Source organism: Primulina huaijiensis, chromosome 7 (genome assembly GCF_012295235.1).
Source record: "Primulina huaijiensis isolate GDHJ02 chromosome 7, ASM1229523v2, whole genome shotgun sequence".
NCBI lineage: Eukaryota > Viridiplantae > Streptophyta > Magnoliopsida > Lamiales > Gesneriaceae > Primulina > Primulina huaijiensis.
The window spans coordinates 200,633-214,059 of NC_133312.1; the positions used below are offsets into that span (position 1 = coordinate 200,633).

At 35.0% G+C, this 13,427-nt stretch overlaps 3 protein-coding genes across 8 annotated transcripts; all 3 read left to right on the forward strand.

Annotated features, from left to right (window-relative positions):
* Window positions 1-1,324: 1,324 nt before the first annotated feature.
* LOC140981230 (uncharacterized) lies at window positions 1,325-2,488 on the forward strand. The gene is made up of 2 exons (XM_073447559.1): window positions 1,325-1,512; window positions 1,870-2,488. The coding sequence occupies exons 1-2, from the start codon at window positions 1,381-1,383 to the stop codon at window positions 2,269-2,271; spliced, it is 534 nt and encodes a 177-aa protein (XP_073303660.1). The 5' UTR covers window positions 1,325-1,380; the 3' UTR covers window positions 2,272-2,488.
* Window positions 2,489-4,103: 1,615 nt separating this feature from the next.
* On the forward strand, window positions 4,104-7,801 carry LOC140980962 (uncharacterized). Of its 4 annotated transcripts, none has more exons than XM_073447110.1 (2): window positions 4,104-4,440; window positions 4,834-7,801. In XM_073447110.1, exon 2 carries the CDS (start codon window positions 4,852-4,854, stop codon window positions 7,255-7,257), a length of 2,406 nt encoding a protein of 801 aa, XP_073303211.1. In that variant the 5' UTR covers window positions 4,104-4,440; window positions 4,834-4,851; the 3' UTR covers window positions 7,258-7,801. The 4 variants fall into 4 exon arrangements, with proteins under 4 accessions (XP_073303211.1, XP_073303210.1, XP_073303208.1 ...); XM_073447109.1 differs by having other exon boundaries at window positions 4,104-4,360; XM_073447107.1 differs by having other exon boundaries at window positions 4,105-4,360; window positions 4,598-7,801.
* A 1,047-nt stretch (window positions 7,802-8,848) lies between these two features.
* On the forward strand, window positions 8,849-13,344 carry LOC140980836 (squamosa promoter-binding-like protein 3). 3 transcript variants are annotated; one of them, XM_073446899.1, is made up of 5 exons: window positions 8,849-8,981; window positions 10,297-11,002; window positions 11,200-11,333; window positions 12,239-12,493; window positions 12,809-13,344. In XM_073446899.1, exons 2-5 carry the CDS (start codon window positions 10,446-10,448, stop codon window positions 13,120-13,122), a joined length of 1,260 nt encoding a protein of 419 aa, XP_073303000.1. In that variant the 5' UTR covers window positions 8,849-8,981; window positions 10,297-10,445; the 3' UTR covers window positions 13,123-13,344. The 3 variants fall into 3 exon arrangements, with proteins under 3 accessions (XP_073303000.1, XP_073302998.1, XP_073302999.1); XM_073446897.1 differs by having other exon boundaries at window positions 8,854-10,180; XM_073446898.1 differs by having other exon boundaries at window positions 8,854-10,134.
* The last annotated feature ends 83 nt before the right edge of the window (window positions 13,345-13,427 follow it).

The following is a 13,427-nucleotide window of genomic DNA, read 5'->3' on the forward strand; positions in this document are numbered from 1 at the left end:
TTCTTAAATATCTCTGTTTTAAATTTTAAATTTTAAATTAAGCCCATCAATAAAGTAATAGGTCACCAATTAAAAACATCGGAATTAAAAGAGTATGGCGGTGAGGGTAGAAACCCACCAATCAGAATTGTTCGTGCATGTATGCATCTATTAAATAAATACTTATAATTTTTTAAATGATTAATTAGTGAAGAGTATAATATTAATATTATTTTGGTGTAATGATATATTATACACATGATTGGGTGTGAGTGCTGTTTTTAGAAATCTAATATTTCTTCTAATTTCTTAGCTGTTGTAGACTTTCTGTTAATCAAGTTTCAATAATAATAATAATAATAATAATAATAATAAAATGAGAGAATTTAATTTAAGAGCTCAACGATGACGTGAAATGGGCTCGTGAAGGCCATGGGACCACCGTTCACTTTGTTGTCTGCTGATGCTTCGATTTTCTTGTTTTTTACATGAATGAAATGTCGTGTTTTCTTGATAGTACTTTTACTTTTATTAAAAATAAAAAATAATATATATAATAATTTAATTAATACCAGGGCGTGTTGGGTCATTAAAATATATAGGCTTTATCTGAGTTGAAATGAATATGATTTTTTTAATTGAGTGAATTTAAGGATGTTTTAGTTTTTTCACTCTTATTTTTTAAAAGGAAAAAAAAATTTTGATAGCAACTTATTGAAATGGTTAAGACTCGAACCCAAATATAATTTTGCAGGAACTCGTCTTACCATCAAGTTAATTTCAACATTTTATTTTTATTATGCAAGAAAATACAAAAAACCCATAAGAATTCTGGGGTCGAGTTTGGGTCTAATTTTTTTTCATTGGATCGATTTTGGGTTTAATTTTTCATCAATAGGTCGATTTTTTATTCATTGGGTCGATTTTTCATCATTAGATCAAGTTTTAGTCATCATTGGGTTGAGTTTTTATATTGAGTTGAATTATAACTGGATAGAGTTTTTCATCACTAAATCGATTTTGAGTCTAATTTTTTATCTTGATGGGTTGAGTTTTTTTATTTGAGTGGAGTTTGGGTTGATTTTTTTATATTTGGATCGAGTTTTTATCACGGGGTCGAGATTTTCAACACTGAATCAAGTTTGAGTCTAATTTTTCATTACTGGGTCGATTTTGAGTTGAATTTTTTTATTTGAGTTGAGTTTTTATATTTGGGTTGAGTTTGAGTTGTGTTTTTATATTTGAGTTGAGTTTTTCGTATAATTGGAGTTCGAGTTCAGTTTTTATGTTTGGAATGAGTTTTAATTTTAAGTTGAATTTTAATACGGCAAAAATTGTCTTTTGATATGTTAAAACAAGACCCCACCCGTACCATTCATTTTCACGGCGGGTCGATGTGAAATGGAGTCGCAGCAAAATTTGAAGGTGATACAGGAAGCCATTAATCAACTGCTGGTGGAGGAAGAAGAAGATGGGTATGAAAATGGAACCTCTGTCCATCGGCGGACTTTGCTCTCCGACCTACGTACTCAGGTATCCATCCATCCACCCGCGATTATTTACTTATAAAGAAGCTTTCTTTTTTCTTTTTTCTTTTTTTTTTGGTTTCAATTCCTCTGTATGATTCTTCTTATTTGAGTACCCCTGTTCCCACCACTTGAGGTAACTCATAGTTTTTTGATTTTTTTTTTAAATTATTCACCAGGGTAGAAGAATTATTAGGGTTTTACATACATTATTAGTTATTGGTGAATTGATAATTAAATTATTGGAAGGAAAATAATTCCTGTCTATCTTCATTTCTTGGCTAGAGCTGCAATGCAAGACATACTGTTTATATTTGATTGATTGGGAAGGTTTTACTTGCAATTTTTGCGAATTGACCGACAGTTGGAACAAGAAAACTGGGAGCCTGATGAATCCGAATCTGGACATGTTAATACTCATAGCTGTGACGAAATCATGGAAGAATTGAACAAGGTAAAGAGGCAGAACTTGATTACACACGGCCTTCTCTCAGCCATGATTCTGGTAACCCTTACCTGGCAGCTATCGGAAGTCTCCCTCATTTTGAAAATCAAACATGTATTGTCCAGTCCTCTCGAATCCCTGGGAGGTATTGCGAAAAGATTTTTCAATGGCCAGCCTAAAGTGAATGTGAATGTGAATGTTCAACAAGTGATGAAACAGGTCTCCTCTATCAAGGACAAAGTTTCTTTTGAGTCTCCATCTGTTCCGGAGCTTCCCCAGTTGGAATTGCCTGGTTTCGATACCAGCGAAGAAGAGTTGTAGGAATCATATGGCAAGATTGGATCTTTCTTTCTTTCTTTCTTTCTTATTACCTTGTATTGTGAGAGCTTAAAGTCAATGTTGAAGAATTAACAGACCTCCTCTATCAAGATAAATACCATATATATATATATATATATTTATAGAGTTCTATTTGTGACCTTACTATTATGACCTCTTATTTTGCATTTTGACATAGTTGATAGGGTTATTTTAGTCATTATCCATGTTAAGGTTAATAGGATTTAATTCATTTTAGTAGTTATCATTCAATTGTATTTATGTTAATAGAAATTGATGTCTTGTATATTTATTTTTTAGTTCATGTGTTTATTATATTCTTGTGACCTTTAGTATTAGCTTTGTATTTTTTTTCCACTTGTTTTATCATTCTTTTCACTTTTTTTAAATTGTTTTCTCCATGCTTTTCTTTTTCTTCTTTGTGACATTCGTTTTTTTGTTATTTTCACCTTTTTTTACTTCTTTGTGGCATTTGTTTGTCGAAAGAGGTTTTCAATTCTATTATGATGATGTAGTATTTTGTTTCCTTTTTGTTTTTCATTTCATTTCTTCACATACATAATTTGTTTAACCTTTGATGTTTCAGCTTGCAATTGATGATACAAATAAATTGAAATACTTTTATTGTGCTTGACATTCTTGATCCATTTTTATCTGATGTCTCTTTATTGGTTAGTGCATTTTTTTTATCATCTGAGAAGAAAAGTAGAATATATATTTATATTAACTTAGTTTTTAATTTAGTCCCAAAGATGATGTTAAATATTTAGAAATTCGCTCTATTATAGTTAATAATGTTCGAGTCATTTTCATTTTTTATCATATCTTATTCTGTTATATTACAATCATGTGAATGAAAATCTTTCATAATAGCAAGTGATTCAAGTTTTTTGTAATAAAACTTGATAGTTATAGCAGTTGATTTACTGATTTAGCATATGATTTTTTTATCGATCATTAATGAATTTTTGACTAAATTTGAGATTATTTTGAAAATAATTTTAGAAATATTTTTTCTCCTTAAAATGGATGTTAAAGGAAGTGATCTCTATGTTTTGTTTACAATCATTGCTCGAAAGCTATAAGATGTAAATTTTTGTTTTATGAAGCATTTTTGCATGTAGAAATTTTTTTAATGAAATTTAGTTAAAAGTATCCACCGGAAAATATGTATTCTGATATAAAATTAATTATCTAAATATGTAATTTTAAAAACCAAACATAAAAAGGTAAACAAAATCTATAAAGGGTTAAAAGTTAGCAAAAGCAATTGAATTAAACTTGATAACAATTTTAGTGGTTTTATTTTGAAAATAGGATGCTAATTTTAATCAATTAAGAGATTTTTTTTATTATCACTTATAATTTTGTGTGCTTCATTTAAGTATATTGTGATTTGGGCCATAGTAAATCCATTACTTTATTAATTTATTTTTATTATTTTTCTTTTATGAATGGTATTTGGATGGAAAAAATCTTTTCTGGTTTGACAAAGTTGTTATTATGTCATAATCACGTTGATTGAAAAGTTTGTCATATAAACAAGTGAATATATATGTTTATGGTCATGATGTTATTTTATCTATTGTGTTTTGATCTGTTTAGGTTAGCAAATACTCTAAAACATGATATTAATCAAATGATTTTAGACAATATCCAAATTTCATAATTATGGTTCGATCATTTGTTAACCACGTGTAACGCACGTGTCCTTTCTAGTATATATATATATATATATATGCTCCTAGTCCTAGTGCGGCGATGCAGTTGTATTACTTTCAGAAAACCACATTTGATTTATAAAACGTGACCTTGAAAGATAAGGACTTTATCGAATTGTAATAAAACTTGAACAGATTGAATAAATGAAAACGCAGTTTCAAAAAGAAATTCGTCAATTGTTTTAATAAATAAATAAATAAAATTCATTTTTTCGTGTGGGGCCCACATAAATTTATGCCCTAAAATCATTAGGGGATTCGCGGGGACGAATTCGCAATAATCAAATTTTCGTGCTCCTACTCCTGCTCCATAGGGTCGGTCTGGTCTGTAGGCATTTTTCTCGTTTAAGGTATCCATCTCTCTATCACAAGGTTTGTGTTTTGATGATGACCGATCATCTGATTAAGGGTTTGTTTTCGGGATTGAAATGTGATTTCCTAAGCTTTTAATTGGTATGTTGTTTTAGAGTTACGCTCCAGTTCTTCAGCTTTTGGTGCTTGTAATCTTTTTTCATTCACTTGTTTGCAGTGGCAAGTTAGCGTTACTGGATTTTAAATGACATTTTCTATTTCTTATTTTGTTGCAGTTCTCTTTTCACAAGTAATTTTGAGATCTTGGTATTGTTATATCTTGGAATTATTTGATGACTTGATGAAAAGTGCTGATTGTGCATTTCTTGGCTGTTTTTATTTGTTCTCTAGCTTGGTTAATTTACATTCTCCTATGTTCTATTTGAAGATAGAATGTAGGATCAGTTTTCTTCTTCCTTTTTTTTTTTTGGAATTCTGATGACGAGTGTGTTTTGTTTTAAGTGCCGTTTAGTGTGATGATACAAGGAGGATGGAGGTAGAGAGAATCCAAGTGTCAATGGAGTGCAACAGAGATGAGGCTGTGAGAGCGAAAGAAATTGCTGAGAGGAAGTTTGTAGCAAAGGACATTAAGGGGGCAAAAAAATTTGCTTTGAAGGCTAGGAATTTATATCCTGAACTTGACGGAATTTCCCAAATGTTGATTACTCTTGAGATCTATCTTTGCGCTGAAGAAAAGAAAATGCAAGAAGAATGTGACTGGTATGGTGTGCTCGATGTGAATCCTTTCACTGATGATGAGACCATAAGAAAACAGTATAGAAAACTTGCTCTCCTCCTCCATCCTGACAAAAATAGATTCATTGGGGCTGAAGGGGCATTTCAACTTGTCTCGCAAGCCTGGAATTTACTTTCAGATAAGTCCAAGAGAATAGCATATGATAGGAGGTATGGTGTGGCATTCCAGCAAAGAAATCGGTCTATGAAGGCAGATCCTTCAACGCCAATGCAAAATGGGTTCTACAAGTTTGCAGTAGCTTCGCAGCCAAGGTTTACAAATTGCAATTCTAATAAAACGAAACGGATTCCTAAGGATTATTCTAGTAACAGGAATGGGGTTCCGAAGGATGATTTTCATAGCAGAGATGGGGTTACAAAGGGTAATAATACTGTCAAGAGGGACCTCTCTTCTGCTCCTCCCCCATTTCTCATGGAGCGTCGCACGTTTTGGACTGTCTGTGATCGATGTAGGCTGCAATATGAATATCTCAGAGTGTATCTCAACCACCATCTTCTTTGCCCCAATTGCCATGAGGCCTACTTTGCTATTGAAATCGAGCCTCCATCTAGCCGAGGCTCCAAGAGATCATCATCTCAGACTGCGAATTCTAAGCTATGGAAAAATACAAGCTATCAGGGAAGTAATGCCCTGCGAAAGAACTCAGCCACAACTCATGCAAGAACTCCAGGTTTCAGTCGCGATAACGAATCCAATCATAGTAACTTCCGGTGGGCTCCATTCTTTGAGTCAACAGGTTCTGCTACTGCTGTTCAAGCGGCAAATATGGTTAAGCAAGCTTATGAGAAAGTTAAGAAGGAAAGGCAGAAAGCACAGGCTGCCACAAGAAGAGGGGAGACATTGCGAGGAAAGAATCTTGCATCAAAAAGACCAGTGGGTGCTGAAATCTCTGGCCGTTCTGATGCTGTGAAGAGGAGAAAAGGTGTTGACAGCTTTGGTAATAGCATGGAGACTACAAAACATGGGATCTGTGAAACTGGAACCATTCGGGTCACAGATTTCTCTGCTGTCAAACAGGATACCTTGAAGAAACATACAAGCAACCATTTGCTAATGGAGAAGGGTCGTGAGGAAATACTTAAGAAACTAAATGAACACGTGCCATATAACATGATGAATCCAGTAGCAGTGGTGGTTCATGAAAATACCAAAGAAAATGGCACGTCAAACACAAACAATTGTAGTTGTACACGTGTTACTAAGTTATGTAAGCCAGTCGAGACTAACAGTCGAGTCCCTTTGAATAAACTGTGTTATAGTACTTCAGGTCTTTCTGCGGAACACGTCGAGCGAATGTTGGTGAATGTTCCTGATCCAGATTTTCATGGTTTTGATAAAGACAGGACAGTGCAATGTTTCAGAGACAACCAGGTATGGGCCGTGTATGATGATGATGATGGAATGCCGAGACATTATACCATGATTCACAGTGTGATATCTCTAAATCCATTCAAGATTAGGCTGAGTTGGCTAAATTCTATGACCAACGATGGACTAGGCCATGTAAATTGGTTTATTAATGGCTTTTCTAGAACATGTGGGGAATTTAGAACTGGCAGACTTGACATCTGTACCTCGTTGGACTGTTTCTCACACAAAGTCCAATTTGTAAAATTCACTTCTGAGACCGTTAAAATATTTCCTCAAAGAGGTGACATTTGGGCTTTGTACAGGAATTGGTCCTCGGATTGGAATGAGCTCACTGAAGATGAAGTAATACACAAATACGACATGGTGGAAATACTTCAAGACTATGTTGAGGAATACGGTGTAATTGTAGTTCCCCTTGTTAAAATCTCTGGGTTTAAAGCCGTTTTCCATCAGCATTTTGACCCAAATAAAATACGTAGAATTCCTATGGAAGAAATGTCTCGGTTTTCTCATCAAGTGCCGTCCAATTTGCTCACCGGTAAAGAAGGAGCAAAGGTTCTAAAGGGTTGCCGTGAGCTAGATCCTGCATCTATTCCATTAGAAGTTCTTCAAGCGTTGTCAGAATTTGAGGGAATCAACTTTCTGGAGACTGACAAAGACATTGAGTCTGTGAAGGAAGTTGATTGTGATGGAAATGCCGACAACAACATGGATGGAGGAGTTTCTCAAATTAAGGGAATTGAACTTCTCTCGGAGAACAACGGGTGAACTAAATCATCATAAAAATGGACACATGGATAACTCTTAGGGTGTCATCAGATCACAAGGGGCGAAACTTTTTCATAGCTGGATGCACTGAGAATACCCTGTTAACCAGCATATGAACATGGATTAGGACACTAAATCTATGTAGAGAAATGGTTGACAGGGTATTCTTGAACTTCAAATGTTGTTGAAGTAGAGCATTTGCTATTTTTCTTGGAATTGTTCGAAGGTGCTCAAGATTGTATGAAATTACGGGGGGTGCTTGTATGAAGGCTATACACACTTTTTTGACAGTCAGATCTAAGCAAATGTATGAAAGGCTGGATTTTCCTTTCATGGATCATCGCTCCAGGACAGCACAAGGCCACAATCGTCGAGCAGATTAATCAGGCACCAAAACCAACTCACAAGGCCACAACCCAAAAATGAGTATCCAGGATTTTCACTTGTGTAATGTCCTTAGAGCACCGAACTGTGTTAATTCTCAGTTCGAGTGTCATCTGTATGTCTGAATTGAACTTATTGTTTAATTTTTCTTTCTTTTTTTTCCTTTTCGATCCGATTGGAAATTTTTTTATTAGTACTATCGAATTTGGCCCTCTTCTGGCTATTAGGGCTACGGCATGGTTTGGGCAGGAAAAGGATCAGTCGGGGCATTTGCCGCATGTCTTGGCCCTTGGGTGAAATTTGTGTTGAATTATACATCATGTGCCAAATATTCAGAAATTGATGCATCATAAATGTTCTGTTAGCATAGCATAATAATTGGATTACTATGAACAATTGCATAATGGTAGTGTATGTATAGCAATACGAGTAGATACTTCTCCATTGAAAAACTTGGATGACCATTTGTTTCTGTCAACTTTGTTTGAGCCCAAACGGCTCTAATAGACTGTATTGCGAATGGAATCGACTTAGCCTAAGACTCTATCTAGGTGCGATTCATGACTTGTTGATGGAATCCATTTTAATGCTAAATCAGCTGTGTTTTGGCAAGAAAAAAGATAATTTGGAAATGAGATGGAGGTGATGTCTGTCGAGGGCAGCCAGCCAGCCAGCCAGCCATTTTTGTTCTAAACTCAATGTAAGAAAACACGCCAGTTGCTATGCTACGTTTTTTATGGTGGTAAAATGTAATTGACTCGTGTGGAGAAACAAGAAACAGAGTGTTGGTAAGCTTCCCACTATATCATATAATAATAATAATAAATAAATAAAACTCCTCAAAAAATAATAATAATAATAATAATTAAAAATAATGGATTTGTATCGAAATTTGAAGCAAAATAAAAGTATTAAATTTCTTGGAAAATTTTGCGAGGACAAGGATTTTACAAATAACTTTCCATCCACGTATTAAAGTAATTGGTCGTTGTGCACAAATTAATGAGTGATTGATTAACAAGGAAATCGGATTAACCAAGCTACTTCCATGTATTTCGATTGTCTAGTCTAGACTTAAGAATCATTTTTGGGATATATTCCAATAATCCCCCTTCCACTTCTTCACACTCTACTCTCTCTCTCTAATAACGGCTCATTCCATTTTCTTTATCGGGTAATTGTCCTTTTTCCTTTTTCCCCTGTTTGCATGTTTTTTTTTTAACTATGTGCATCAGATTAACTGACTCTCTGTTGCTGTGATGATTACCCACCAAACAGCGAAAGGCCTTATTGATTTCCAGCCGGGGGAAGTAAATTCAGTCATTAATGAAGCGTTTACGGTAAAAATGATGGGTTTGCTTTGATTTTTAATTCCTATTTTTGGAAGAGCAGTAGAGTGATTTTTTGTTTTTTTTTATTGAAAAGATGTGCTAAACGCGAAGAAAATTCGGCCTGGGAATTGGGGAAAAGATTATATCTTTCTCCATACCTCTGCTGATTTTGCATTTTAAAAAAAAATAAAAGTTAGTGGCTTTTTGTATGGTGTTTGATGCGTTTCCACGTCCTTGCAAAGCGATCTCGTTAAGTGGTTTTTTGTTCTGATTTTCCTTCGGGAAAGACATTCTGTCTGGAGCTGAAAAGCTTTTCCTTCTACTTTCGGTTACCGAGGACACTAACAAACCCTAGATGGGGGGACCATAAACTAGACCCATTATTTTAATTGTGCTCAATTAATCAATGTATTAAAATAAGCGAATTATACTGCATGTTTATATTATCTTCTGTTCTAGTGTAGGAAAAAAAAATTGTAGGCCTTTGTACTTCACTTGAGTAGCAATCCATGCAAATTTTATTGGGGAAAAGGACTTGGTTTGGGTTTGGTAAGGAGGGGGAAGTCACAGATGGCGACTCCCTGAGGTTTTTTTATCCTTGGGGATATTTTATTACTGATGGCTTTGTTTGATGAATGATAAAGTTATTTTCCAATATTATGCCTATAATATTAGCTTCATTCAAAACATGGAGTCCCCTTTCATTTAAATTTCTTAGTCGATCTCATTAATGTATATGGCCTTCTCTGTTTTGAGGAAGTCAAAGGCAATTCCTTCACTGTAATTAAAAGTTACTTTTATTTTGTAAACAAGAATTCTTACAAAATTTGTTGAAGTAAAATGGGTAGCAGAAGGAAAAGCGTTAGCTTGTCGGCCTTTCTTCTTTTTAATAGAAAATAAGTAGTTCTCTGCTTCAAGGGAGCTGCATATATTCACCACTATAGTTGGATACTTTTCTGTTTATATTTTGTTGTTGTAGGCTTAATCTGGCTGCTTGATTCTTGAATTTTGAGGATGCAAGAATTAAAGTTCTTTTGAATTCTGGAATCTGGGGCTCATTGTTCCTTACGTGTGGTGATGTTTAGGAGTCAGTTTGTCTGAAAACCGTGATTTTGGGAGTGAAGTGTATTGATATTTCGCTTCACTATCTCTGCATGAAACAGTGAGTTGCAACCTCTCCATGGGATGATTGATTAGCAAATCGTACAGTTAAAGTTTCTCATTAATTTCTTGAAACCTTATATTGTTGTCTCTGTTCTTTGTGAGGTTGTTTTGTGAATGCTTGTTCTTTAAATTTGCAAATCCACTGTGAATTCATGTATAGATCTCATTGCTCAAAGATCAAGTGAGTGAGGTTGTTTAATGAGCTACTTTCCTGACATGGAGTGAAATTCTAAGTGGGTTTTCCCAAACTTTGGTGGATTCGGTTGGAAAGCTAATGAAAGTCCCTAGAGGTTGCATTTAGCAGACTGGATGATTGTTGATGATGGAGAAATCAATGGCGGATACTTCAATCCGTCAGGCGGAGGCGGTGTAAGTAGTGCCTCTGGCTCTGATGGTGATCACGGCTCTTCAGCTAAAAGCTCAATTTCAGCTTCTGTGGATTCCTCTACAAAGGATGGGATGCAAACTCCTAACTTCAGATTCATGTCCTCTGGAAATTTTGGCAAGAAAATGGACATGAATGGAATTGAGATTTCTGGAACTTCTTCACCTTTGAACGCTTTAGAGGAACCGCTAATTGATCTGAAACTTGGAAAGAGGACTTATTTCGAGAATAGTGGGAACATGGGAAATACTAAGATGGCTTCATTTTTTGTGATGCCTACTTCGTCCAGCAGTACACCTAAGAAAACAAAATCATCTGGTCAGAATATCCCTATGCCACGGTGTCAAGTCGAGGACTGCAATCTTGATCTTTCAATGGCCAAGGAATATCACAGAAAGCACAGAGTTTGTGATAGCCATTCTAAATGTCCAAAGGTTATTGTTGGAGGTGTTGAACGTCGTTTTTGCCAGCAGTGTAGCAGGTGATACTCTGTGGATAAAAACCCTTTTATTGGTTTTACGAGTCTAATAATATATCTGGCACAGGATATCTATGGGAGAGTCGAGAGTACGACTTAAAATATGACATGAGTTCTATCTCTTGCTATTATTATTATTATTATTTCTGGGAAAATTTTAAGAGATTTGAATTTTCTTCTTTGATTCTTTCTCTGTGAAGGTTTCATGGTTTGTCTGAATTTGATGAAAAGAAGCGCAGTTGTCGAAGAAGACTTTCTCATCATAATGCACGACGCCGCAAGCCACAGCAGGAAACTATCCAGTTAAAAGCAGGGGTTTCATCGCAATTTTATGGTATTCCTGCTGTTGTTTATTTAAACTTTATTCTATAGACAGTGTATACCATATTCGTTACCCCATTTTCAACATGGAATGGTAATGGACTTCTTGTTGCCTGTAATATTGCAATGATTCTTCTTCCAAGCTAGAGGTCCTGCAGTATAGTATATCAATATTTTGAATTATATACATTTGATAAATTTGTAGTTTTAAAATTAATATACATAGCGCAGTTATGATATTCGGCCAAATGAACTGTATGATTTAGTGGTGTGATGTGAAGCAGTTTCTTTTTCATTAAAAATATTTTTTTGCTAGGTAAATTTTTTATCAAACAAATTGTAAATTAACTGAAAAAAAGTTGTATTTGCAAATTTGTAGTGTTTTTACCAAAGAGATCTAGGTAGTTACTCTAGCATGCTCTCTCTTTACTTGCGGTCATGCACGATATGTTTCTAAACTTAAAATTAAAATACAGTGTATTATGATATTTTGACAAATGTTGTATGATTTAGTGGTATGATGTGAAACAGTTTTCTTTTTTCCATTCTTCATCTGGATTAGTTTTCTTCTGTCCATGTCATTAAGCATTTTTTTTAATTAAAAAATATTTTTTCCTAGATAAAATTTATATCAAACAATCGTAAATAAACTGAAAAATGGGTTGTATTTGCAATTTTGGAGTGACCATACCAAAGAAACCAGATTAGTTACTCTAGCTTGTTCTCTCTTTATGATATGGTAAGATAGTAAGATAATGACATGCTTTTGGATAGTTCTCTACCATCTAAACCAAAAGCAGGTAATAATTTAAAATCTCAAATGATACTGACGAGGACAGGAAATGGTCGAGGACTAGTCTCATTATGTTTCGTAAAATTTATTCAAAGCCCATCTAAATTCCTTTTTTACCTGTACAGGAGGAAGGCAACAAATGAGTTTTCTGCCGAACAACACCCCAATTCTTCATTCTCGAACTCCTGCACGTTCTATATGGGATAGCGCATGCAACCCCGAGTTCACTATTACTAAAGGATATTCTTTGAAGTCTAATGGATATGGAATTACTGATGAGCAATTGCATGTACCAGGTCCAAGTATCAAGTTCAATATGCATGGGAATACAGCCAGTTTTTTGACATCCAAGAATTCCGCATCTGAGATCTTGAATCCAGGTTGGTTTCCTACTTTATGTGCTTTCAGAAATTTTTTCCAGATTATATGAGCATTTCGGATCATATTGGTTAACTTTGCTCCTACCCTAATAATTAGTCCAGAATAAACTATATTGAACTTGGTTTCTTTCAATGTGGATAGCTTATCACTAAGAATCATTTATTGGTTCTGTAATATTATATTCTGAAAAAGAAAATCTTAATTGAATTTTCTGCTCTTTGTTCTGATGCCATAACATGTAGACAAATTCAATCTGATAGCTGGAAGCTCAATGGTGATTCAAGTTACTTGATCTTACTTGATTTACTTCTCAGGTTCTGAGGGAGCCCTTGGGTCTTCCCAAGTAGATGCAGCACCGGAGTTTGACCGTGCTCTCTCTCTTCTGTCAACTAATTCCTGGGGTTCAGAATCCATTGCAATGCATGAAAATGTTGCCAACTTCACTCATCCTATGACACAGCATTCGATACTAGAAAGCGTTCCCCTCGCTTCTTCAGAAATGTGGCTGTCTGGACAGCAGTCCACTGATTCCAGACCTCAATTATTGGCCACCACCTACAAATTTCAGGAAAACCACCTTCTCAAAACGCCGTACGAGCCTGATTTTTATCTCAGTATCTTGAACTGACCATTCAAAACTAAGCTTCTATTTAGGCATGTTATGTTTGATTCTTTTCTAAAGGATTTGATTGCTGCTGTCTATTATGGTGAGTGGTTTCTATAGCATGTCGCCTCGCCGCATGTAAACTGAGTTTTGGTGGTTGATTGATTTTGTATTCAAACCCAAGCAACTTGATGTAATTTTTATGTAGTGTATTAATTCTGTGCGAAGCAGCAGTATTATGTGGTTTCCTCGTTGCTTGAATGCTTTTGAGTTAATTTTTCGGCTTGTGAACTTCCCATAGATACACCGGTTTTTTTATTTTATTTTAT

Coding starts and splice junctions, on each gene's coding strand:
- LOC140980962 (XM_073447110.1), top strand. CDS start 4,852: ATGGAGGTAGAGAGAATCCAAGTGTCAATGGAGTGCAACAGAGATGAG.
- LOC140980836 (XM_073446899.1), top strand. CDS start 10,446: ATGATTGTTGATGATGGAGAAATCAATGGCGGATACTTCAATCCGTCA. Junction 11,334..12,238: donor GGTTTCATCGCAATTTTATG/GTATTCCTGCTG, acceptor TTACCTGTACAG/GAGGAAGGCAACAAATGAGT. Junction 12,494..12,808: donor ATCTGAGATCTTGAATCCAG/GTTGGTTTCCTA, acceptor TTTACTTCTCAG/GTTCTGAGGGAGCCCTTGGG.
- LOC140981230 (XM_073447559.1), top strand. CDS start 1,381: ATGGAGTCGCAGCAAAATTTGAAGGTGATACAGGAAGCCATTAATCAA. Junction 1,513..1,869: donor TCTCCGACCTACGTACTCAG/GTATCCATCCAT, acceptor ATTGACCGACAG/TTGGAACAAGAAAACTGGGA.